We start from the raw sequence: 27,623 nt of genomic DNA, 5'->3' as shown, positions 1-27,623 counted from the left end.
GTACAGCTATGAACAAAGAAAGCGAGAAAAACAGAAGGGCGGAGAGGGGTCGTCCTCAAAATCAAACGAGGACAAAGAAGGGAAGATCCAAGTCAAGATCCAGACCCAGCAAAGATGAATGTGCTTTTTGTCGAGAAAAAGGGCACTGGAAGAAAGACTGTCCGAAGTTGAAGAATAAAGCCAAACATAACAATGGAAAGGCCATTATGGATTCAAATGTAGCTGATTGTGATGATTCAGACTTCTCATTAGTTACAACAGAGTCATCAACATCATCAGACATATGGTTGATGGACTCGGCTTGTAGCTATCATATGTGTCCCAACAGGGACTGGTTTGTGGAATTTCAAGAAGGAGAATATGGAGTCATCCACACAGCGGATAACAGCCCTCTTACCTCATATGGCATTGGTTCAATACGATTAAGGAACCATGATGGAATGATCAGAACATTAACAGATGTTCGATATGTACCGGATTTGAAGAAGAATCTCATCTCTGTGGGAGCCCTAGAATCAAAAGGGTTCAAAATCATTGCAGAAAATGGAGTGATGAGAGTATGCTCCGGTGCACTAGTGGTAATGAAGGCTAATCGGAAGAATAATAATATGTACCGCTATCGTGGCAGTACAGTTATTGGGACAGCGACAGTGACATCCAGTGACGACAAAGAGGCAGAAGCAACCAAGCTATGGCACATGCGCTTGGGACATGCTGGAGGAAAATCCTTGAAAACTCTATCAGATCAAGAATTGTTAAAAGGAGTAAAGGCTTGCAACTTGGAGTTTTGTGAGCATTGTGTCAAAGGGAAACAGACAAGGGTTAAATTTGGTACAGCGATCCATAATACTAAAGGCATTTTGGATTATGTACACTCTGATGTTTGGGGTCCTTCCAAAACACCTTCATTGGGTGGGAAGCACTATTTTGTAACCTTTGTTGATGATTTTTCCCAAAGAGTATGGGTGTATACAATGAAGAGCAAAGATGAAGTGTTGGGAATTTTTCTCAAATGGAAGACGATGGTGGAGAATCAGACAGGCAGGAGGATCAAGTGTATTCGCACAGACAATGGAGGTGAATACAAAAATGATCATTTCAATAAGGTATGTGAAAATGATGGCATCGTCCGACACTTCACTGTTAGACATACACCACAACAAAATGGAGTGGCAGAATGTATGAACCGGACCTTGCTGGAGAAGGTACGGTGTATGTTGTCCAATGCTGGCTTGGGCAAAGAATTTTGGGCTGAGGCAATTACATATGCATGCCACCTCATTAATCGCTTACCATCTGCTGCTATTAATGGCAAGACACCATTTGAAAAATGGTATGGAAAACCTGCTGTAGATTATAACTCTTTGCACGTGTTTGGCTCAACTGCATATTATCATGTGACGGAGTCAAAATTGGATCCAAGGGCAAAGAAGGATATTTTTATGGGAATTACTTCTGGAGTCAAAGGATATCGCTTATGGTGTCCTATGACAAAGAAAGTAATATTCAGCAGAGATGTTACCTTTGATGAATCTGCTATGGTAAATAAGGTAACAGAAGACACCAAACAAAATAAAGGTGCTTCTAAGCAGGTGGAGTTTGAGGGAAAATTTATTTTTCCTACACAAGAAGCAGATGAGGAAACAAATGAAGATTACCCTCTGGAAGGAGAGCCAGTAGAGGAGATTCCAACTCAGGAACCTCAACAACAACTTGAATCAATAGCAACCAGCAGGCCAAAAAGAACAATAACGAAACATGTTCGTCTCATAGAGACGGTTGCTTGTGCAACCTCAATTGTAGCTGATGATGTTCCTACTACTTATAAAGACGCTGTCCAAAGTTCAGAAGAAGATAAGTGGAGGATTGCCATGAATGATGAAATACAGTCCCTTCATCAGAATCATACATGGAGATTGGCCAATCTCCCGAAGGGAAAGAAAGCAATTGGGTGCAAATGGGTATTTGCAAAGAAGGAAGGATTTCCTAACCAAGTAGATGTTCGCTACAAAGCAAGATTGGTGGCCAAAGGATATGCTCAAAAGGAGGGAATTGATTACAATGAAGTGTTTTCTCCAGTTGTAAAACATTCCTCCATTAGAATTATGTTGGCTTTGGTAGCACAATTGGATTTGGAACTAGTTCAGATGGATGTAAAAACTGCATTTTTACATGGAAACTTGGAGGAGGAAATCTACATGACTCAGCCAGAAGGATTCAAAGTTGCTGGAAAAGAAAATATGGTGTGCAAACTTGAAAAATTGTTGTACGGATTGAAACAATCTTCTAGACAATGGTACAAGCGGTTTGACGAGTTTATGTTGCGGCAAGGGTACAAGAGAAGCAAATACGATCATTGTGTGTATTTGTACAAGCTTAAAGATGGTTCCTTTGTATATCTTCTCCTATATGTTGATGATATGTTGATAGCTTCCAAGAATTTGGAAGAAATTGATAAGTTGAACATTCAACTGAAGAAGGAGTTCGAGATGAAGGATTTGGGTGAGGCAAAGAAATTCTTGGCATGAAGATAATTAGAGATAGACGTTCAAAGAAACTCTGTTTATCTCAAAAGGAATATTTGAAGAGAGTACTTCAACGTTTTGGCATAGATGACAAGACTAAGCCAGTTAGTACTCCACTTGTTTCCCATTTTAAGTTAAGTACTACTATGTCGCCAATGGATGAGGTTGAACGAAAGTATATGTCAAAGGTACCATACGCAAATGTTGTTGGTAGCTTGATGTATGCAATGGTTTGCACAAGGCCTGACATTTCACAAGCTGTTGGAGTTATTAGCAGATATATGCACAATCCAGGGAAGGAGCATTGGCAAGCTGTGAAGTGGATTCTACAGTATATTCATAATACTCTAGATGTCGGGTTAGTTTTTGAGCAGGAAGACAATCAGTCTGTAGTTGGATATTGTGACTCAGATTTTGCGGGTGATCTGGACAAACGAAGATCAACTACTGGTTATGTGTTTACTTTTGCAAAGGCACCAGTTAGTTGGAAGTCTACTTTGCAGTCAACAGTTGCTTTGTCTACAACAGAGGCAGAGTACATGGCTATTACAGAGGCTGTGAAAGAGGCAATTTGGCTTCAAGGATTGCTAAAGGAGCTTGATGTTGAACAAAAAGGTATCACAATTTTTGTGATAGTCAAAGTGCTATTCAATTAGCGAAGAACCAAGTTTATCATGCAAGGACGAAACACATTGATGTTCGGTATCATTTTGTACGAGAAATCATAGAAGAAGGTGGAGTCACAGTGAAGAAAATTCATACTACGGAGAATCCTGCTGATATGCTGACAAAGGTGGTGACTGCGATCAAGTTTCAACATTGTTTGGATTTGATCAACATTGTTGAACACTGAAGATTGAAGATGAAGACACAACCAAATTTGTTATTGAGAGAAAATTGAAGATGTGGAATTTTGCCAAGGTGAAGATTTTTTGAATTTGACAAAATGTTTGTCCCACATCGGTGGGAAAACAAAAGTTGGGGGGATTTTCCCCCTATAAAAGAAGGCTTAATGTTTAGGATTTATATACACCTCTCATTTGCCTTCTCATCTGTTTAAGGCATTTGTATCTTCTCTTTTTAGTATTATTTCACTTGTATTTTTGGAGTGGAATAAAATATTGGTTGTGTCCGAGGAGTAGGCAAAATTAGCCGAACCTCGTAAATTCTGGTGTTCCCTTTATTGTTGCTTTGTTGTCTTATTTATTATTTGGTGGCTGTCATAAATTTTGGTATAGTAGTTGTGACTTATTCACACTCTATACATTTGGCTTCCGCAACAGTTTTCACTCTCCATTTTCATTTTTCAACAGTCCTGCTCACAGTAGAACTAGGAGTGAGACCCGTGTATCAAAATTTAAGTACAAAAGCAGCTGCTTTTCGTGTCACAAGGAGGTACTTGTGCCAACATTGTGTCCCTTTTCAAGTTCCTATAGTTGTTCTTAACATCCTTGACTGCAGGTTTTTACTTCTTCCTGCGGGAAGTTAAATGTCATTGCAAATTGTGATGACCCGATAAGTCATCTAGAGCTTTAACCCTTAATTCTGTATTTCGAAACTTCAAATAGCTCATTTTAGTCTTCCTCGATTAGCGTGTACAGTCCGTGCCTTTTTTCGGAAGGCTTTTATATGATAAATTGATTAGTATATGAATTCGTGCCTTAAAATCCATTTGAGTTGACTTAGGTCAACATTTTGAGCAAATGGACCCGGGTCCTTATTTTAACGGTTCCGGTGGATCCGTATCGTGATTTGAGACTTGGGCGTATGCTCGGAATCGAATTCGAAAGTCCTTAGCTCGAGTTATCGCATTTTGTCAAAAATTTGAAGTTTAAAGAATTTACAAATTTGACCGATGTTTGACTTTGTTGATACCGGGTCCGTATTTTGGTTCCGAAACTTGGTATAGGTCCATTACTGTATTTATCACTTGCTTGCAAAATTTGGTGCAAAACGGAAGTGATTTGACGTAATTCGGATGTCCGGTTGAAAAATTGCAAGTTCTTAAGCATTATTAAAAATTTCATTCGTTTTGGTGTCAAATTTGTAGTTCTAGGTGTTATATTAGCATTTTGATCGCGCGAGCGAGTTCATGTAATATTTTTGGACTTGTGTGCATATTTGGTTTAGATCCCCGAGGGCTCGGGTGAGTTTCGGATAGACTACGGATGGTTTAAACTTAGAAAAATCTGATTTTCATTAGCTGTTGCTGTCACCTGGTGTTTCCTTCTTTGCCATCGCGAAGAGTGATTTGGGCTAGGGAGGGAAATTACCCTACGCGAACGCTAGTCTTTGGATGCAAATGCGAAGAAGGGGGGGACTGCCATTCACCAACACGTCCATACCAACGCGAACGCGTAGCTTTGAGAGGCGGGGGCTGGGAGTTGAGGTTACTCTACGCGAACGCGAGCCTAGGCTCGCGAACGCGGAGGTGAAGCGGGCTAAACCTTTGCGAACGCGTGGAGTTACTCGTGATCGCGTAAGCCAGATAGGCAGTGCTCTTCACGAACGCGTCAGATTTCACGCGATCGCGATGAACACCTGACGCTCAATGACTTAAATATTTCAAAAACGGGATTTCACCCATTTTTCATAATCTTTCCGTTAGAGCTCGGCCTACAGGCAATTTGGAGGAGAAATTTCAATACCAATTCATATGTTAGTATACTTTAACTCATTTTCTTCTATTTCTAATATCACCCATTAATTTATAGCCTTAGTCTTTATTCTTCCATGGTAGAAAACTAGGGATTTAGGAAGAATTGGGGGGGGGGGGTTGCAAATTTGGGATTTAGACCTCAATTTAGGGTCGGATTTCAAAACTAATTACATAATCGGGCTCGGGAGTGAATGAGTAAATGGGTTATGGTCTGAATCTCGGATTTTGACCAAGCGGGCCCGTGGTTGATTTTTTTTTTACTTTTTGGGAAAAGTGTGGAAATCCTAACTTTATGCATTGTAATTGATTCCCTTAGCATTATTTGACATTATCGAGTCAATTGTGGTTAGATACGAGTGATTTGGAGGGGGATTCTAGAGGAAAGGCACGGTAGAGCTTTGAGTTGACTGTAGAGTGAGGTAAGTGTTGGATTTAACCTTGATTTGAGGGAATTAGGAACCCTTAAACTATGTGCTATGTGAAATTCATGTGTTGCGACGTATATGCGAGGTGACGAGTGCTTATACACACCCGAATTGCTTGTTCCTTATTTTTCTGCATTTCCTTAATTATTTCCTTCCACGTCTTAACTGTTATGTGCTTTAAATGCTCCTCATGCCTTTATTTGCTACTTGTTAATCATTGGTCTCATGTTAAAAATATTAGATCTTCTCATGCTTTCATGACTCACTGTTATTTGCCTTAATTGACTTACTTGCACCCATTAATTTTCATTTACTGGACTTATCTTACCGTTTAATATTACAAATGGCAAATCCTTAATTTGATAAGAGGATTCCTTTCTGATTCAGCTTCATATTCGTTAATCGTAGAGGTTCTTGTGATTCGAGTTATATATTTAATTGTACTCCTTGATTATTTGATACTGATATGGTGGGATCAGTTTGCAAGCCGCAACAGGTGAAATAAGGGTGGATTGATATGGTGGAATAAGGGTGAATTTGTATTGATATGGTGGGATCGGATTACACGCCGCAACATGTGAAATAAGCGTGGATTGATATGATGGAATAAGGGTGAATTTGTACTGATATAGTGGGATCGAGTTGCACGCCGCAACAGGTGAAATAAATATGGATTGATATGGTGGAATAATGGTGAATTTGTAGTGATATGGTGGGATCGGGTTGCGCGTCGCAACAGGTGAAATAAGGATGGATTGATACTGTGAAATAAGGGAGGATTTTGATATTGATTCTGATTATATGGTGGGATCGGGCTGCAATATATATATATATATATATATATATATATATATATATATATATATATATATATATATATATATATTTATTGATATTATTACGGTGGAATAAGGAAGGATTGTGTTGTACGGTGGGATCGGGTTGCGCGTCGCAACAGTCTATATGTTCATATTTCCTTATTGTGTTGTGTTGGTTTTCGGTATATTCATACGGAATTCTAAGGATTGGTAATTCTGACATTCACTGGTTTTCTTTGAGGATTGCGCTATTTTCTTCGGTTAAATGCCTTATTTCGTTCTGTATTTTCCTTTCCTGTCTTTGTTTTATACTGCGTACAGATTATAGTGTAAGTGACCCGCCTTAGCCTCGTCACTACTTCGTCGAGGTTAGGCTCGACACTTATATAGTACAAAGGGTCGGTTAGACTCATACTATACTCTACACTTCTTGTGTAGATTTTGGAGTCAGTCCAGTGGCGGTCATTAGCGTGCTCGGGTTGGCTATCAGTGTGGAGACTTGAGGTACAGATGTTCGGCGTCCGCAACCCCTAAAGTCCCCTTCTTTTTACTAGTAGTGTACTTTCTCTCAGACAACTCTATGTTTTATTCAGACCTTTATTTGTACTATTCTAATAGCTCGTGCACTTGTGATACCAGATTCGGGCTGTATTAGAGATTTTAGTTGTTATATTTCCCCCTCCTTACTTTAGAGTTTGTTTCAGCTATTTCGGTTTCTTTATTATTATTTAATTTGAACTGTTAAAAATCGACAAATACGCTAATGTTGGCTTGCCTAGCGAGTGAAATGTTAGGCGCCATCGCGATCCTGAAGTGGGAATTCCCGGCCGTGACACAAATTGTATTGAATTTAATTGGTTAACGTTGTATAAATGTTTAAGAGGTGAGTACCGATCAGAAAGAGCTTTGACCGTTTTACACTGAGAATTCCAATATCTTGGACGAACTGCATATTTTTGAAGATATTCTGTTTTAGAATATAGCAGGTTAGACTTGGCTGTTCTAAGTTCACAATCCAATCACATTCTAGGAACTATCTCTGCTGGGTTCTGTAGACTCTTTTTATCTCCACATATAAAAGCTCTTACAGAAAATAATAGTTGGATTCAGAGGCAAAGATAGGATTTAAAGTTTATAGGTTCGAAATTTTTAATATTGGATTCTAAATAAATAATTTGTGCATATTCAAGTTTGTGCACCCCCTCTCATTCTGATATTTATCCACGGTGATTTCCCAAAACGCTTCTGTGCAATTAAATTTTCTCATAGTTTTGTGTATTGTGAGTATTATATTTGCTCTTCATACTTGTTGAGTGATAATATGCAAGACCAAACAAGAAGATAAACACTAACAAGGAACAAAAATCATTATACTAAGATGTTTCTCTGAATTCATGTTTTTCTTTTCAATTTCACAAAACTTGCACCTACAGCTCCTTAACAAGAAACTAATTGTATTACAAGGCTAGTGTGTTCAACCAAAAAATTTCAAAGAATAAAGGATACTCTAAACAATAATAAAAGGGAAGAAAAACAAGAGAAATGTTCTTCCTTAACAAAAAAGAGAAGAAGGTGCTTTTAGAGTATTAACATTTAGGAAGATCAGCTGGTGGAGGAGGTAACTTCTGCTTGGGACCTTTTCCATCCATAACCATCCATGCCATTTTCAAGCCCCAACTTGTGTGAACTTCAAGATGACAATGCATGAACCATACTCCTAAAAATTCATATACACATTCATAAATTTCATGTCAAAAAAATTTCAACTCAAAATAGATATTTCAACATTTAAATTCAAATTGTAAAAGGGCAGTCCGATGCACTAAGCTCCCGCTATGCGTGCGATTCAGGGAAAGGGTCAGACCACAAGGGTTTATTGGACGCAACCTTACATTTCCACAAGGGTTTGTTGTTTATGCTTTGTGCACTGACATGGTAGTGAATTTTTACACTAGCTATCAGGTTAAATTGACGTACAATAATATGTAACTTCCGTAGCCATCATATATGGTAACTTGAATGACAGAGCATTAACCTGCTACAACCGATTGAATTGCACTATCAGTATATATAACTTAAACTATAATTTAATACCTGGGTTGTCAGCAAGGAAGCGAATGGCGACCCAACCTCCGGGGGGTACACCAACAGTGTTCCTTTCAGCAGGGTCAACAAGGTTGAAATTAGCAGGGTCCTTACTAGAATTATAATTTCCAAAACCTTGACCAACTACAAAGAAATTAAAACCATGGAGGTGAAGTGGGTGACTTTCAGCACTAATGATACTTGTATCTTGCATAACTAATTCCACACTAGTATTAAAAGGTAGCACCACAACTTTTGTGCCTGTGGTAACAAAAATATTGTTTGGTGGATTTCCTGTGTAATTGAATTTAAATGGTGGATTGGCTGGAAAATCTGTGGTATAAACACCTTTGGATTGATTAAAAAAGTGAGATTGAAGAAGTGCTACATTTGGCTGAACAAAGGATATATTGTTAACAGAAGCTGCTAATTTAGTGTTATTTGGTCCTTGACATGTTTGGTTCTTAGGACATGGATTCAATCCTAATCCTACAGTGAAGAAAAAATGTTTATCAACTTTTTTAGGAACATTGGCTGGGAATTTTCCATTGGCTAAACTTCTGATTTTCTTGACAAAACTTGTAGCAAAAGTTGTGTCATTGAATATGGGAAGTTTTGGTTTTAACAGAGGAAATGTGTTGCTTTTCTTGGTGTTATTAGAGGGTTGATGATATTCTAAGATTCCAGTGGTGGTGGAATTATCAAAGGCAGCAGGACCAGTGGCGTAAGGCCGAGCCGCCATGAGGAAGGTGGCATTAGGATGAAAATGTTTGGTTTTCAATAGGACATTTGTGGTTTGTCCTGGTGTTATAAGAATTGTGTTGGTCTTGAATGGTTTTACATAAACTGCATCAACTTCTACAACAGTAAGGTTGTGATTTGCTATGCTGAAGAAAAGTTCATCATTCAGTGCAGCATTGACCAATCTCAGTAAATATGTCTTCCCTGGTTTCACCTTCAATTTGAATGTATCTGTAAAATGTATGAAAGTTCAGTTATTTTAGTGTGACAAAAATAGTTTTATGACTTTACTGTTATAGTTACGTGACAAAAAAATACTTTTATGATTTTACTGTTATAGTGAGTATTATACCTTTAGCAGAGCAATTGTAGAAAAGTCCAGGAAGACCATTGATGGTATAAGCATCAGAAATATTTGGAGCTCCTCCTGTTTGAAGGGCTTTACTAATAATTGTTTCTGTATCTGCCTTCCACCATTCACCTATAATCCATGCAAATATATATGAGTAATTTTGGTTAAAAATTACTGTATGACAATAAAAAGGGCATCTTGCGTTCCCGCAGGGTTCGGGAAAGAGCCGCACCCCAAGAGGATGTGATGTAGGCAGCCTATCCCGATACAAATATCAGTGGTTGATTCCACGGTTTGAACCCGTGACCTATAGGTCACACGCAAACAACTTAACTGTTGCTCCAAGGGATCCCTTATACTGTATGACAATAGACTAATAAAAAGAGTATTGATATAACTGATTAATAATTAAGTTTGAATATTACCAAAAAGAATGGGGATTTCCTTGAAGGGTTGTGGAAAAGGATAAGCAGCACCTTTCTTTGGAAGAATAACAATGGGTCCATAAAGTGTAACTCTCAGCCATGAGATGTGAGCATGCCAAAATAAAGTTCCTCTTTGACCAGTTATTGTGAAATTGTATACATAACTCTGGCCTGTCTGAATAGGGCATTGTGTAATATATGCAGGTCCATCTGCCCATCCACTTCTTAGTTGTCTCACTCCATGCCTGGAGTAACATAATAAGCATATATTATTAGACTAGACGTACTGAGCAACAGTGGCGGACGCACGTGGTGGCAAGCGGATTCAACTGAACCCGGTTCATCAAAAAATAATATTGTGTATATGTATAAATTACGATTAAAACTGCGTAAATTTTGTATAAATATTTTATTTGAACCCACTGGACAACTACTATTTTACGACTAAAGTTATGTACTTCTAAGATTGAACCCGCTTGCAAAAATTTTGGGTCCGTCACTGCTGAGCCACTATGTTGTTCGGACTCTCTATGCTGTCATACTCATGTCGGGTCATCCAAAAATATAATGCATTGCTTTTGGAGCATTTAACACGCACTTTTTGAAGAGTCCGAACAACATGTATAGCTGAACCATAGGCAAGGTGGAGTATTTTATATTTTGATTACTCTGTTTGTTAAGGAGATTAAGTTATTTGCATGTACAGTATATAAATTTGTTTACACTATAAGCTTAATTAAGTTTACCTGAAATAGTTAAATCTTCATAGTAAGTCTGATATGATAGCACAGAATATAAAGTAATCACATGCTATAGTCAGTTGTAAAAATTCTTTATACCGTCAATGTATATAACTTAAAGTTTGTGTTAAAATATAATACTCCGTAGGAAAGAAATAGCTCGCAACAGGAAAGATTGTTACGTACCAATGAATGGTGAGATTGTACTGAACATGGTTAACAACCTTGATAACAAGTCTGTCTCCTTCTCTTGCAATAATTCTAGGCCCTGGAAACTGGCCATTCACTGTTACAATGCTCTTTGTTTGACACAATCTCGTCATATTTTGCATTTGAATCTGCAATGTCAGAGACATTTTAAAAGAAAATAATCATGAACCTATTATGCATTAATGGGAAGTAATCAACCATATATATATCACGTACATTAAACTTGTAGTGTCTGGTAATCCCTGCATGCTTTGCAAGTGCTAGTGTATCAACTAAAACCAACACAAATAGAGTCAACAAAACGAGATTTGAACTCTTCACAAAAGAGTACTCCATGTTTTGGATTCTTTTGTTTGGGATATACAGATGAGTGATGAGTTGAAAACTGAGTTGCTTTGGATGATAATGAAAATGGAACATTTATATATATTTTGAGCGTTTGGTCAATTTGGTGGTTAAATAGGAAATTATAGACTCCATATTAACCTGCTTAGGGTGTTGGACCAACCATATTTTTGAGTGATGTTCAAGTTTGATAATTATTCTCTTATTCTATTCATATTCCACATATATAACGGTTTCTCAATGAATTCTGGTGGATATTTGCAGCTTCTTTCTTTTCTTTTGATAGCTAGGAACTGATGTCTATGAATTGAATCCTGTATATGACCAAAAAAAGATTTTGCTTTTAATTTTTCTAACATTGTGGCAGCTGCCTCAGTACCCATAACAACAATTTTGCAATCTTGATTACGACAAGAAGACAAAAAATGAATTCTTGCATGGGCAAATTGCCCCCAGGGAGCTAGCCTATTATGTGCGAGTTGCCGAACCCAGTTACTTTAGCTTAAATATTATATTTACACTAGAAAATTTATTAAACACATAAATATCTAGTTGTGATCCAGTAACTAAGATGAGCTATAGGTTCCGTGGTAAAATTAAAATCCGTAAACCTTAAAATCTGACTCTGCCTCTACACGCAAGCCATAAAACTCGAAGGATTCAAGCTATATATATTGGTCGTATAAGGAGACTACCTACAGAGAATATCTAATGTAATAGTAGGTATGTTAGAACTATTTTTAACAGATTACTAATTAATTTTTATCAAGAGATTTACCTGTAATGCTTAATAAGTAATCTGATTGTGTTTTTTACACAACTTAATACTAGTGTTTAGCTGAAATAGAGGAAAATAAAGGTTACGTTTGCAAGTATAGTGATGACTAATACTATTGTTATGGATAAATAATTAATTTGTTAATATCAACGTCATATATGACAGCTGCAATCTGTAACTTGGAGCTGAAATTCGAATACTCATATCAAGTTAAAGTAGAAAATATTTGGATAATTCGTGAACCAACAATTGGCAAATTTTAAGTTAATCAGTTGCACTCATTCTCCAACTTTTAACACTTAAGTACTAATCAAGTTAGGGACTTAATCTTAACTTCATCTTCTGTTAGTTGCTGTCGGTTGTTCATTTTTCTCAATTGTTGTGTACCTAATAACAACTTTGATGTTTATTGATAGCTCATTTTATTTTTCATATCTGTGAATTTGTAAAAATTCCAATTAGAGTGAACTCTTTAAGGCAATAATACACTTCCGAATATGGATATTATTTTACAGAGAACTCGCTAATTGCTTCTATTCTGTAGCTGAAACTAGAAAGAATTCACCTAGAGATTTTAAATTCCAAGTTTCCAACCGTCGACGCAACCAGTAGCGGAAGCAGGATTTCCGTTAAGAGTTCAAAAAAAAAGTTATTACAAGAGATTGTGGCCAATAAGAATTGAACCATTAATATAATGTAAGATTATTGTGCAATTAATAAATACATGATTTTTTTTGTAATATTATTGTGCTATTAATATATAAATGATTTTTTAACATGAATATTAATATTATGTATATGAATATTTACACATTATAAGCGTAAGAGGCGCTTATAATCTCTGCTCTAACGGTCACTAACGGTCGGCCGGCGACCAATAGAGGCACCGATGACCACTCGTCCCAGCAGGTAAGTCCCTCTCCCTCCCTCATCTCTCTTACCTCCCATATCCCTCCTCTCACTCTTTGCCTTCTTTCTCCTCTTCTCCCCACTCCCAATCCCAACAGGAGCGGCATTTCTGGCGATCGTTCTCCCGCCGCCGACCTCTTTTCCGGCGACTGCAGCACCCACAACACATTTTTCCCTTTCTTTTCTTCTTCTTCTTACTTGCGTGTAATCCCCCACCCTCCCACACACACACACTATTTTTCTTCTCCCCATTTTCTTTTTTTTTCCTCTCCCTTCGATTTTGCTGGTGTGGTAGCGGTGACAGCCCCCCTGATTTCGTGGTATTTTGTATATATTTCAGGTAAGATTCAGTGGCTATTGGACTCGAGCGGAAAGTGCGTGTGAAAACATAGGAGAGCAGCCCGGGCAATTGTCAGCAAAGGGCAGTGGGAAGTTGGACATGAATGCGCCAGGTGCCGCAAGATCGTCGTGTACACCAAGACAATTTACAGGTTCTATTCTCGGAAGTTGATACCTCCCATTTTCCTATTTCCCTTCTTTGTGTTAACTAAATTGTTGCCATTATAGTTCGCATTAGTTTAATCATCATATTAGCATGCATGTAGTTACAACTTGTTTTCTTCTAGTTTGGTCTGTTGCCTATTGTTTGTTAGTGTTTTTCCTTAGTGTGTTGTAGGTATAGTGGTTGTAATATGGGATGGTAGAGTAAAGTCATGTCCTCGGGGGAAGGGGTAGGACGGGGAACATGGGGTGGGAGGGAGGTAAGGGGAACAAGGGAGCCTATAGGTTGAGAATTGGGTCATGAAACATAGGAACATTGACGGGTAAGTCTATAGAGTTAGTGAAGATCCTCCAGAAGAGGAAGGTCAATATAACGTGTGTCCAGGAGACAAGATGGGTAGGATCGAAGGCGAGGATGTGTACGAGTATAAGCTATGGTACTCTAGAGTCCTGAAGGGTAAGAATATAGTGGGTATTTTGGTGGATAGGGAATATAGAGAGTCTGTGGTAGAGGTAAGGCGGGTGAATGATAGATTAATGACTATTAAGTTGGTGGTTGGAGAGTGCACCCTGAACGTCGTTAGCGCTTACGCGCCGCATGCGGGCCTGGATGAGGAGGTTAAAAGGCACTTCTGGGAGGGGTTGGATGAGATTGTGCATAATGTTCCACCTGTTGAGAGGTTATTTATAGGAGAGGATTTCAATGGACATATTGGGTCGACTGTAGGTGGCTATGGCGAGGTGCATGACGGCTTCAGTTTTGGGGGTAGGAACTCGGGAGGTACTTTGTTATTGGATTTTGCTAAGGATTTTGAGCTGGTGATTGCAAACTCTAGTTTTCTGAATAGGGAGGAGTATTTGGTTACTTTCCAAAGTACGGTGGCAAAGACTCAGATTTACTATCTCCTCCTCAGGAGATATGACAGAGGACTGTGCAAGGATTGTAAGGTTATCCCGAGTGAGATTCTCGCGATGCAGCATAGGCTCTTGGTGATGGACGTCGGTATTATGTTGAAGAGGAAGAAAATGTTTGTACGAGAACGACTGAGGATCACGTGGGGAGCCTTAACTAAGGATAAATCTCAGGAGTTGGAGGGGAGTTTATCGGCTAGGGGAGCCTGGAAGAGTAGTGGGGACGCGAGCTCTATGTAGTCGACGATGGCAGACTGTATAAAGGAGGCTGTAAAAGAGGTGTTAGTCTCGACGAGCTACTGTGGGGGCACAAAAGCGACTGGTGGTGGAATGAAGTCGTCCAAGGTAAAGTAAAGCAAAGAAGGTAACGTACCTGAAGTTAGTAAGGAGCACAGGTGAGGAGGGGAGGAGAGCGAGCAGGGACATGTATAAGGTAGCTAGGAAGGAGGCTAAGCCGGCAATTACGGAGGCTAAGACTGTGGCTTTTGGTTGTATGTAAGAGGAACTGAGATACAAAGGCGGGGAGAAAAAGTTATTCCGGTTAGCCAAGGTAAGAGACATGAAGGCTCGAGATCTGGACCAAGTGAGGTGCATCAAAGATAAGGACTGTAGAGTATTGATGGGAGAGGCCCAGATTAAGAGGATATAACAGTCTTACTTTCATAAGCTTCTGAATGAATAAGGAGATCGGGATATTGTGATAGGTGAATTAGGGAATTACGAGAGTCACCGTGACTTTAGGTACTATAGGAGCATCAAGGTTGAGGAGGTCGTGGGGGCTATGTGTAATATGAGTAGGGGCAGAGCGACCGGGCAAGACAAAATTCTGGTAGAATTTTGGAGGTATGTGGGAAGAGCAGGCTTGGAGTGGCTGATTGGGCTGTTTAATGTTATTTTTATGACGAAGAGGATGCCGGATGAGTGGAGGTAGAGTATAGTGGTTCTGTTGTATAAGAACAAAGATGATATACAAAGTTGTAATAACTATAAGGGTATCAAATAACTGAGTCATACCATAAATGTTTGGGAGAGGGTAGTAAAAGTGAGGGTGAGGAGGGTGGTGTCTATATCTGACAACCAGTTTGGGTTCATGCCGGGTCATTCTACTACAGAAGCTATCCACCTTATTAGCAGGTTGGTGGAATATTACAGGAATATGAAGAAGGGTCTGCACATGGTGTTTATTGATCTAGAGAAAGTGTATAACTAGATCTCTAGAGATGTTCACTAGAGATTTTTGGAGGCAAAAGGTGTGTCGATTGCTTACGTTAGGGCGATTAAGGACATGTATGATGGATCTAAGACTCTGGTTAGGACTGTGGGAGGCAACTCGGAGCATTTTCTAGTTGCTATGTGGTTACACCAAGGATTTTCACTCAGCCCGTTCTTATTTGCCCTGGTGATAGACGCACTACCACACCATATTCAAGGGGAGGTGTCATGGTGTATGTTATTCGCTGACAACATAGTTCTAATTGATGAGACGCGAGGTGGTGTTAACAAGAGGCTGGAGGTTCGGAGACAGGCCCTTGAGTCTAAGGGTTTCAAGTTGAGCAGAACTAAGACGGAATACCCAAAGTTCAAGTTCAGCGTCGAGCCGAGAGAGGCGGTCATGGCCGTGAGGCTTGAATCATAGGTCATCCCTAAGAGAGGTAGTTTCAAGTACTTTAGGTTGGTTATAAGGGGAGATGTGGAGATCGACGAGGATCTCACACACCGTATAAGGGTGAGGTGAAGGAAGTGGAGGTTAGCATCTGGAATCCTGTGTGACAAAAAAGTACCACCGATACTCAAAAGTAATTTTTATAGGGTGGTAGTTAGACCGACCATATTGTATGGGGCTGAGTGTTGGCCAGTTAAGAACTCACATATCCAAAAGATAAAAGTAGCATAAATGAGGATGTTGAGGTGGATGTGCGGGCACACTAGGATGGATAAGATTAGGAATGAGAATATTCGGGAGAAAGTGGGTATGGCTCCCATTAATGACAAGATGCGGGAAGCGAGGCTCAGAAGGTTCAGGCACATACAGAGGACAAACCCAGATGTCCCGGTAGTAAGTTGTGAGCGGCTGAATTTGGAAAGCACGAAAAGACATTTGTAGAGGGGTTTTTATCTATAGCAGCCCCATTGACTAGGTTGACTCAGAAGGGTGCCCCGTTTAGATGGTCAAACGAGTGTGAGGTGAGCTTTCAAAAGCTCAAGACAGCTTTGATTATGGCGCCAGTATTGGTGTTGCCCACGGGATCAGGGCTTTATACCGTATATTGTGACACATCTCGTATTATACTTGTTGCGGTATTGATGCAGGGTGACAAGGTTATTGCATATGCTTCACGGCAGCTGAAGGTTCACGAGAAGAATTATCCAGTTCATGACCTGGAGCTAGCAGCCATTGTTCATGCGCTGAAGATTTGGAGGCTCTATCAATATGGCATGTCGTGTGAGGTGTTCACGGATCATAAGAGTTTGCAGTATTTGTTCAAACAGAATGAGCTCAATTTGAGGCAGAAAAGGTAGTTGGAGCTATTAAAAGACTATGATATCACCATCTTGTATCATCCTCGGAAGGCCAATGTGGTGGCCGATGCTTTGAGTAGGAAGTCAGCTGGTATGGGCAGCCTTGTGTACATTCCAGTTGGTGAAAGACCGCTTACATTAGATGTTCAAGCCTTGGCCAATCAATTCATGAGGTTAGATGTTTCTGAGCCCAATCGTGTTTTAGCTTGCATAGTTGCTCGGTCTTCCCTATTTGAGAGCATCCGAGATCGGCTGTATGATGATCCTTATTTGCTTGTCCTTAGGGACATAGTGTGACACGGTGATGCCAAGTAGGTTACGGTTAGAGATGATGGAGTTTTGAGGATGCAGGGTCGTATTTGTGTGCCTAATATGGATGGACTTCATGAGTTGATTCTAGAGGAGGCTCACAGTTCCAGGTATTCTATTCATCCGAGCGCCGCTAAGATGTATCAGGACTTGCGGCAGCATTATTTGTGGAGGGGGATGAAGAAGGACATAGTTGCACATGTAGCTCAGTGTCTAAATTATCAGCAAATAAAGTACGAGCATCATAGACCTGGTGGTTTGCTTCAGAAGATAGAGAATCCTGAGTGGAAGTGGGAACATATCACTATGGATTTCATTGTAAGACTCCTACAGACTCAAAGGAAGTTTGATGCAGTATGGGTTATTGTGGATAGACTGACCAAGTCAGCGCATTTCATTCTTGTGGCAGTTTCCTATTCTTTGGAGTGGTTGGCAGAGATTTATATCCGTGAGATCATTCGTCTTCGTGGTGTGCCCTTGTCTATCATTTCTGATCAAGGTACGCAATTTACCTCACACTTCTGGAGGGCAGTACAGCGTGAGTTGGGTATGCGGGTCGAGTTGAGCACAACATTTCATCCTCAGACGGATGAACAACCTGAGCATACCATTCAAATCTTGGAGGATATGTTCCGCGCCTGTGTTATTGACTTGGAGGTTCTTACCATTAGCGGAGTTTGCCTACAACAATAACTACTAGTCGAGCTTCTAGATGGCTCCCTATGAGGCATTATATGGTAGTCGGTGTCGATCGCCGGTTGGGTGGCTTGATCCAGGGGAGGCTCGGTTATTGGGTATAGATTTGGTATAGGATGCCTTGGATAAGGTTAAGATCATTCAGGATAGAATTCATACAGCTCACTCCAGGCAGAAGAGTTATGCCGAGCGTAAGGTTCGTGATATGGTATTCATGGTCGGAGATAGAGTGTTGCTTCGGATGTCGCCTATGAAGGGCGTAATGAGGTTTGAAAAAAGGGCAAGTTAAGCCCTAGGTATATCGGGCCTTTTGAGATACTTGATAGAGTGGGAGAGGTGGCTTACAGACTTGCGCTGCCACCAGGTTTATCAACTGTGCATCTAGTGTTTCATGTGTCCATGCTTCGGAAGTATCACGGCGATCCATCCCATGTGTTAGACTTCAGCATTGTCCAGTTGGACAAGGACTTGACCGACGAGGAGGAGACGGTAGTCATTTTAGACTGGCAGGTTCGTCAGTTGAGATCGAAGAGTTATCCTTCGGTTCGAGTGCACTGGAGAGGTAAGCCTGTTGAGGCAGCTACCTGGGAGTCCGAGTCCGATATGTGGAGCAGATATCCCCACCTATTTACCGGCTCAGGTACTTTCCTATGTCCGTTCGAAGACGAACGGTTTTTTTAAGGTGGAGAATGTGATGACCCAAAGGGTCATCTTATGTTTTAGTACTCGATTCCATGTTCCGAAGCCTTAAAAACCTCATTTTATCTCTCCTCAATTTGTGTGTACAGTCCGGGCCCGTTTCCGAAAAGCTTCTACGTGGACAATTGATGAAATAATAATTTTGGCCTAAAATGTTGATTTTAGTTGACTTCGGTCAACGTTTTGAGTAAATAGACCCGGTCCCATATTTTGACGGTCCCGGCGAGTCCTTGGTAAAATATGGGACCTGGGCGTATATCCATAAATGAATTCCGAGGTCCCTAGCCCGAGAAATAAATTTTTGATTAAAATTATAAGACTGAAAATCTAATGATTTAAAGAATTTGATTAATGTTTGATCTCGTTGGTATCGGGCCCTTATTTTAATTCTGGAGCACGGTACATGTTTAATATAATATTTATATCCTATCTATAAAATTTGGTGAGAAACAGAACTGATTTGACGTGATTCAGACGTCTGGTTGTGAAAATAGGAATTTCAAAGTGTTCTTACAAATTTCATGTGTTTTGGTGCTAAATACGTAGTTCTAGATGTTATTTTGGAGATTTGATCGCACAAGTAAGTTCGTATGATATTTTAAGACTTGTGTGCATGTTTGGTTTGGAGCCTCGAGGGCTCGGGTGAGTTTCGGATAGGCTACAGAGTGATTTGGAACTTAGAAAAGTTGTTGGTGTTCTTCAGCTATGTTGAAGGCCTCAGACTCGCAAATGCGAGGTCAAGGTTCGCATTTGTGATTACTGTTGAGGTCGCATTTGTGAGCTTCTCATTGCAAATGCGAAGAGAAGCTGGGCAAGCCTATGTTCGCAAATGCGAACAATCCTTCGCTTTTGTAAAGTTGGTCTGGGGAAGGGGTCCTACACATTTGCGACAGAAGCAGAAATGCGACAGGTTCGCATTTGCGATACCTTTCTTGCATTTGCGAGCTTTGCAATTGCGAAGCTCAGGTCGTAAATGCAACATCTGCAACTGTGTAAAAGGGACTTAGACGGGATTTTCAATCATTCTTCAAATTTTCAAAACAAGAAACTCTCTAGGCAATTTTCTAAAGACCAATTCTTCTCCAAATCATAGATAAGTGATTCCTAACTCATTTCTTTCAATCTTTCACTTCATATTATAAGATTGCAACCTAGAATCTAAGGTTTTCATGGTGGAATTGGAGATGTTTGGGTAGAAATTAGGGATTTCGAAATTTGAGGATTTAGACCTCAAATTGAGGTTAGATTCAAAAATAAATTACATATTCGGGCTCGGGGGTGAATGGGTTTTGGTTCGAACCTCAAGTTTTGACCAAACGGGCCTGGGGTTGGTTTTTGACTTTTTGGGAGAATATTGGGAAACTTATAATTATGTATTGAAATTGATTTCTTTAGCGATAATTGATGTTAGTAAGTTAATTATGACTAGATACGAGTGGGTCGGAGGTGGAAACTAGAGGAAAAGCGGTAATTGAGCAGTGAGTGACCTGTGGATCGAAGTAAGTGTTTGGTCTAACTTTGACTCGAGGTATTAGGGATCCCCGACTTAATTGATATGTGAAATTCCATGTGCGTGGCGTATAGGTGAGGTGACGAGTACTTATGCGACGCCAATTTATCTGTTTTCACTGTTCTTTTCCCATTCTTAATGTATTGTTCTGTGCCTTAATTGCTACCTGTCTTATTGATATTTTCATGATTAGTTGCTACTTGTCGGATATTACTTTCGTTGTTAAAAATATTGAACATTACGTGGTTTCATCGTTTCATATTATTGGTTTAAGATATATATATTAGTGTTTATTAATATACTTTGGATTGGTCTCGCTGAGTAGTATAATTCAAGTGAAGTTTCATAATTTTACCACTTTTCATTTGTTTTAGTTGAGGTTAAATATTGCAAGGAGTTTTGAGCCAAATTGTAAAATTTCTATCCTTATTATGTGATTGGTACTGATATGGTAAGATTGGTTTGCACACCGCAATAGGAGGAATAAGGGTGATATATTGAGGAGGAATAAGGGTAAAATATTATTATATGGTGGGATCGGATTGCGCGCCGCAACAGGAGGAATAAGGGTGATATATTGAGGAGTAATAAGGGTGAATTACTATTGTATAGTAGGATCGGGTTATATACCGCAACAGGAGGAATAAGGGTGGATTGATAAGGAGTAATAAGGGTGAATGTTCATACTGTTACTGATTATATGTTAGGATCGGAATGCGCGCCACATTAGTTTATTGTTTAAGTATCCTTCTTCTACTGTGAAGTTACTCTGTAGTGTTGTATCTCACTTAAGGATTGGTTATAGCTGGTACTGATAAGATATTTGAGTTCCGTATTCATTTTTGTTGCAAGTTACTATTTCATTTTGTACCGTACTTCTTTTTCGCTTTATTATATACTGTATGTAGGTTATATTGTAATTGCCCCGTCGTAGCCTCGTCACTACCTCATCGAGGTTAGGACCGGCACTTACTAGTACATGGGGTCGGTTGTATTGATACTGCACTCTATACTTTCTCTGTAGATTTCGGAGCAGGCAGTGGCTGATTGAGAGATTGGCTGCAGGTTCACAGTTGGGAGACCCAAAGTAGTCCTGTAGGCGTCCGCAGGCCCTGGTGTCCCCTTCTACTTTTCTACATTTCTATTTTTCTTTCATTTCAAACAGATGTAATTTCTTTCATACCAATATTTGTAGTAATTCATAGGATGTTCGCGGATTGTGATACAAGTTTCTGGGTAGTAGTAGTAATAGTTCTGGCAATAGTTTATAAATAAAGCAGTGTTTACTTACTTCCGCAGTTATGACCACTTATTTTAACTTGTTTATTTTATTCAATGAATTGTAAAGGAAAATGGTTAATAAATCTCTTACATTGGTTTACGTAGCTAGTGTGATGTTTAGGCTCCATCACGGTCCCGTTGGTGAGAATTTCGGGTCATGACATAATTCAACAGGTATCACGGCCTCTGTGGGTCCCTACAATACCAACATATAGCCTAAAAATAATTTCTAACATGATTTAGAGTCAAATTTCTATAACACATAGAGAAAATATAGCTAACAACAAGTTATTCAACTTTACAGTTCTACGGAATGGACCAAGTCACAATTTTCATGGTTCACACACGCCCGTTACCTAACATATGCGTCACCTCCAAAACAATCACATAACACATAATCCGGGGTTTCATACTCTCAAAACCAAAATTAGAACTGTTACTTACCTCAATCTGAGCCAAAACTTGAAATGTCCCGAATCTAGCCACACGTCGGTTAAGCTAAAAGAATCAATTCCACCAGAAAAATACGAAATTATGAATCAAAATTAGAAATCGGCTTCAAGTCGGCCCGCAGGCCCACGTCTCGCAATCCAACAAAAATTACAAAACCTGAAAGCCCATTCAACTACAAGTCTAACCATACCAAATTTATCAAAATCTGATACCAATTCGACACTCAAATCCCCAAAATCAACTCTCCAAATTCCTAGCCTCAAATTCCCAAATTACACCTTAAAAACACACCAACTAGGTGAGAAAATCAATGGGAAAACATAATTATTGAAGAAATTTAACCAAAAGTGACTTACCTCAAAAATCCCTTCGAAATCTCTATCAAAAATCGCCCAATTCCGAGTTCAAAATGTTAAAATGAAGCCAAAATCGTGAACCCTAGCATTTATATGTTCTGCCCAGTTTAACCGCACCTCTGGTCCCAAAATCCGCTTTTGTGGTCCCGCTTTTGAGGTAGAAACTCCGCTTCTGCGCAATCACTTAACCCAGCTGCCTTCGCTTCTACGACACCTGACCCGCATCTGCGCAATCGCAGGTGTGGAAAAACAATCACACCTGCGACCTTTGCTGACTCCCCTCAACTCCGTTTCTACGGCCTCGCAGGTGCGGGAGAATCTTCGCACATGCGGTCCCAGCTTATCTCTTCCTTGCCCACTTCTGCAGCTTTCTTCCCGCTTCTGCGGGCTCGCACCTATGGTGCCCACTCCGCAGGTGCGATTACACCAGTAGTGAAAATTTTGCAGCAACTCATCAACTTCAAAACTTGATCAGTTAGTCACCCGAAATCAACTCGAGGCCCCTAGATCCTCAACCAAACATACCAACAAGTCCTAAAATATGATACGAACTTAGTCGAGCCTTCAATTCACCTCAAACAACATCAAAAACACGAATCACACCCTAATTCAAGCCTAATGAACTTTGAAATTTCATTAGGCTTGAATTACGAGTGAATATGCAAAGTATTAGGAAAGAGGGGGATGGTAGAAGGAAATGGATAGAGGAGTTGTTTTCTAGTATATCATAGAGGAAGGTAAGTACTTATTCTTCTAGTTTGTACAGTTTAAAGAAATTTTATATTTGGTTGGTTGAGAGATTAATAATATTTTTCTTTACACCAAAAAAAGAAATTTCCAAATGCTACAAACGACGCCGAAACCTATCAAATCAAGTCTGATTGATCTCAAATTTTGCACACAGGTCACAAATGACACCACGAAACTACTTCAACTTTCGGGAATTCAATCCGACCCCGATATAAAAAAAGTCTACTCCCACTCAATCTTCTCAAAATTTCAACTTTAGCCATTTCAATCCTAATTCCACTATGGACCTCCAAATCACAATCCGGACATGCTCCCAAGTCCAGAATCACCAATGGGGCTAACGGAACCATTAAAATTCAAATCCGAGGTCGTTTATACATAAGTCAATATCCAGTCAATTTTTCCAACTTAAGCTTTCAATTATGAGACTAAGTGTCTCAATTCATTCCGAAATTCTTCCGGATCTGAACCAACTAACCCGATAACTCAAATAACAAATGTAAAGCATATAAGGAGAAGAAAAATGGGGGAACGGGCTACAACTCTCTAAATGACCGACTGAGTTGTTACAGAAAGGAGGAGAAAAGATGCCGGAGGAGAAGAAGACGACGAAGAAGAAAGAGGAATAATGAGAAAAGAAGAAAAGAAGAAGAAAGTGCTTACGGAAGAATAAAAAGCTAATATTTTCTTAGTCGGTCAAAATATAAGCAGAAGTAGCTTTGTTATTTTTTAAATTAAAAAAATCTGTTCAAGTATGATTAAATGTTATTTTAACAATAATAGACGAAATAGACCCTCAACCTAGTTTCGTTTGCTCTTTCCAGCTGAGAGAGGTCAGCAGTTCAACCTTGTTGACATCAAAACGTCACGATAAACCTCGTTTTTCTAATTACAGATTAGTTGAGATTTGATGGATTCACGACATTGGAATTCCAGTTATGATCCCTTTGTGATTAGGATATGTTCTCGAGGACTGAGGTCAAAGATTCAAAATAACAAACAAATTTTACCATTTTACTTATCAAAAAACTACTATTTTATAAAGCACTTATACATTTTGGACACCATATTCTAAAATGTGCTTTAAAGGATATAAACGTCAATTATTATAAAGATAAAGATTATTCAAAAGGAAGGTAATGATTCTAATTATTGATTCCAAATTTCTCAGAGATTTGAATTTACAAAAATTCTCGACTCTCTCACACACACGTAATCAATTATAAAGAGCATGAACTGATAAAAAAAAAATGAGAAAACACAAATGATAGGTACAAAAATTGCACAAAATTAAATTCTCAACACTTTGGGAGGTCCATCGGGGGAGGAGGCAACTTCTGATTGGGAAGTTTTCCATCTAGGACCAACCATGCCATCTTCAGTCCCCAACTTGTGTGAATTTCCAGATGACAATGCATAAACCATACTCCTGGTAACAAACAACATCATATGTCATTATTTTGCGGAGCCAGAAATTAACTAACACGCGAATTAAAAATGCATTAATTATTCACACCTAGATTAGAACCTACAACATTTCCATACAAATTTTGAGCCACCTTTGATGCTACACTAAAAGATTCTAGTATGTCAAAAGGGTGTTCAAGTATCTATGTATATTAAAAATATTATTTTTACGTTATTTTAATGTATAATATAATTTATGACAAATGGTTCTATTGAATCCTCTTCAAACCATATAGCTTTGCCCATGTACATAGCGTCATAATTATTCTATCATGTTCTTTTGTGAATAAATATATACTATAACTTATATAGTATCTATGTGGTTTTACTTTGATTTAGAGACTTATAAGATGAATGATATTAGTAAAATGCTTGAATGCATGCAGAACATCAAATTACCTGGATTGTCTGCTAGAAATCGAATAGCAACCCAACCACCAGAAGGGACACCCACAGTGTTCCTCTCAATAGGATCAACAAGGTTGAAATTTGCTGGATCCTTATTGCGGTCAAAATTCCCAAACCCTTGGCCAACGACAAAGAAGTTAAATCCATGAAGATGAAGAGGGTGACTTTCAGCACCAAGAATACTTGTGTCTTGCATCACTAACTCCACGCTCGTGTTAAATGGCAAAACCATAAGTTTTGTATCCTTCTTAACTGAGGTGTTATTCGGAGGGTTCCCAGTGTAGTTAAACCAATTTAAAGGACTATAAGGAAAATCAGGCTTGTATACACCCTTGGATTGTCCAAAGAAATGAGATTGGAGAAGTGCAGTTGTAGGTTGCACAAATGATACATTGTTAATTGAAGCTGAGAATTTTGTGCCATTAGGTCCTTGGCAATTTTTGTTTTGATCAAGGACTTGTTCCAAGACCTACTGTGAAAAATAATTGTTTATCGACGTTTAGAGGTACATTCGCAGGGAATTGAGGAGTCGCAAGACTTCTTAATCTACTCGTAAAATTGGTGACAAAAGTTGTATTATTGAGAGCTGGTAGTAATGGCTTAAAGAGTGGTAGGTTTTTCAAATGGGGTTTTGATTTTGATTCATACTCTAAAATTCCAGCAACTGTAGAGTTGTCAAATGTGCCAGGGCCTGTCACATATGGCCGAGCAGTCATGTAAAATGTCGCATTAGGAAAATGAGGTTTAGTTTTGAGAAGAACATTGTGAGTTTGTCCCGGTGTAATAATAAGTGTATCTGTCTCAAAGGGTTTAACATAAACGCCATCTGCATCGATAACTCGAAGAGTATGATTTGCAATGCTGAAGAAAAGCTCATCATTAAGTGCAGCATTGATCAATCGAAGAAGATATGTCTTTCCAGGTTTCACCTTCAGCTTAAAAGTATCTGTATAAAGCACATTCAAATATATCAATATTCTTTAGCATATATAGTGATCATATGAAAAATCAAACAACCTTAATTATGATGCTGAGATTGTATGAAATTTCATTTAACTGTTACCTTAATTAAAAACAGTATCCAATCGATGACAAATTTTATTTTCCGAAATATAAATTTGACTTTGTGTATATACTCCAAATTATGTTATTCATTTTGGAAAGGATTACAGAATATATTTAACAATAGCATGGTAATGGTACAAAATGAAGTTTACTACCTTTGGCTGAACAATTGTACAAAGGGCCAGGAAGTCCATTGATAGTATAGGCATCAGAAACATTAGGACCTCCACCTGTTTGCAAAGCTTGGGAAATTATGGCCTCAGTATCTGTATTGAACCATTCTCCTGTGACATATTGTATTCATCAGTTCATCATTAGTATTTTAATAACTTCCTATATTCAAATTAATTAATGATCGCTTATTACCAAAGATGATGGGAATTTCTTTGTAGGGTTTGGCAAATGGATAAGGAGTATTTTTCTTAGGAAGAATGATTATAGGACCATAAACAGTTGATCTCAACCATGAAATATGTGCATGCCACCAAAATGTTCCTCTTTGGCCAATTATAGTGAAGTTATAGACATAACTCTGGCCAGTTTGAATGGGACATTGTGTTATATATGCTGGTCCATCTGCCCATCCACTACGAAGCTGTCTAATTCCATGCCTATTGTAGGAGCAAATATATAGTTAAGCTTTGGAGTAAAGTTAATTTGTAAGAAGAAGACACCCTTAATCGTGAAATATTAATTGGTTGTTCAACCCTATGAATTAAATCATGAAAATAATAGAATTCTTATGATTACCAATGGATGGAGATGTTGTTCTGAACATGATTGACCACCTCAATTTCAAGACGATCACCTTCCCTTGCCACAACTTTAGGTCCAGGGAATTGTCCATTCACTGTAACCATACTCTTCGTGTGGCATAGTCTTGTCACATTTTGCATTTTGATCTGAAATTTACCCAAAAGACAATAAAATTATGGCCATGGTAATGTTAGTCATGCTAACTCTAAACACAAAACGATATAGAGCTAAGCTTAGTATACTATCTGATCGCCTAAAAGAAATTTATATATGATTAATTATCTATAATAAGAGAGATTGGTAACCTAGATAATTCTAATTCTAGACATAAAATGATTACATAGTTGTAAAAGAATTTTAATACCATCAGGTCAATTAAAAGATTTTTGTTTTAAAATATTACTAATTAAGGCTGGTAACCAGCCGTAACATGTTAAAATGCACCGGTAACATAAAAGTTTATAATGTCAATGTATATAAATTAAAATCCAATGATATAGAAGAGGGAACTGTGTAATAATTAATATACATACTTCAAATTTATATTGTCTTGTTGTAGCTGAAACGCTATGGAGGAGACATGATGCAATGAGAGAGACAAAAAATATTCCAATAGCACCCATTTTTGCACAGAAAATGATCACTTTGCTTTTTCTTTTTTGTAAAGTTCTTGCTGCTGTTGTTCTGGAATTGCATGGAAGTCATATGTATATATAGATTGTCATATGATGTTTGGTTGATTTGGTGAAATAAAATATAAAGAGATAATATTGTTGAAGAGAAAAGTGAAATAGATTGATTCTAAGCTATCTTTGGTTAGACCAAGTGTAGTTGTAGAACAAACTTTGGAGTGGTGTCAAAGAATACAAGATGTGTATAGTATATTTGACATGCAGAATTTCATTTTCTATAGATTTTTCCTAAGATT

General features: G+C 38.7%; 1 protein-coding gene and 1 pseudogene across 1 annotated transcript; both read right to left on the bottom strand.

Moving 5' to 3' along the window:
- Positions 1 to 7,809: 7,809 nt before the first annotated feature.
- LOC107810853 (laccase-4-like) lies at positions 7,810 to 11,382 on the bottom strand. The gene is made up of 6 exons (XM_016635682.2): positions 11,197 to 11,382; positions 10,957 to 11,108; positions 10,031 to 10,275; positions 9,606 to 9,734; positions 8,522 to 9,484; positions 7,810 to 8,144 (listed from the first exon to the last, which is right to left on the bottom strand). Exons 1-6 carry the CDS (start codon positions 11,314 to 11,316, stop codon positions 8,014 to 8,016), a joined length of 1,740 nt encoding a protein of 579 aa, XP_016491168.1. The 5' UTR covers positions 11,317 to 11,382; the 3' UTR covers positions 7,810 to 8,013.
- Positions 11,383 to 24,220: 12,838 nt separating this feature from the next.
- LOC107810854 (laccase-17-like) lies at positions 24,221 to 27,357 on the bottom strand (annotated as a pseudogene).
- Between the last annotated feature and the right edge of the window lie 266 nt (positions 27,358 to 27,623).

The sequence above is a fragment of the Nicotiana tabacum genome, chromosome 10 (genome assembly GCF_000715075.1).
Source record: "Nicotiana tabacum cultivar K326 chromosome 10, ASM71507v2, whole genome shotgun sequence".
Taxonomy (NCBI): Eukaryota; Viridiplantae; Streptophyta; class Magnoliopsida; order Solanales; family Solanaceae; genus Nicotiana; species Nicotiana tabacum.
The sequence above is the reverse complement of the archived record's forward strand: the minus strand, read 5'-3'. Positions and strand labels throughout refer to the sequence as shown.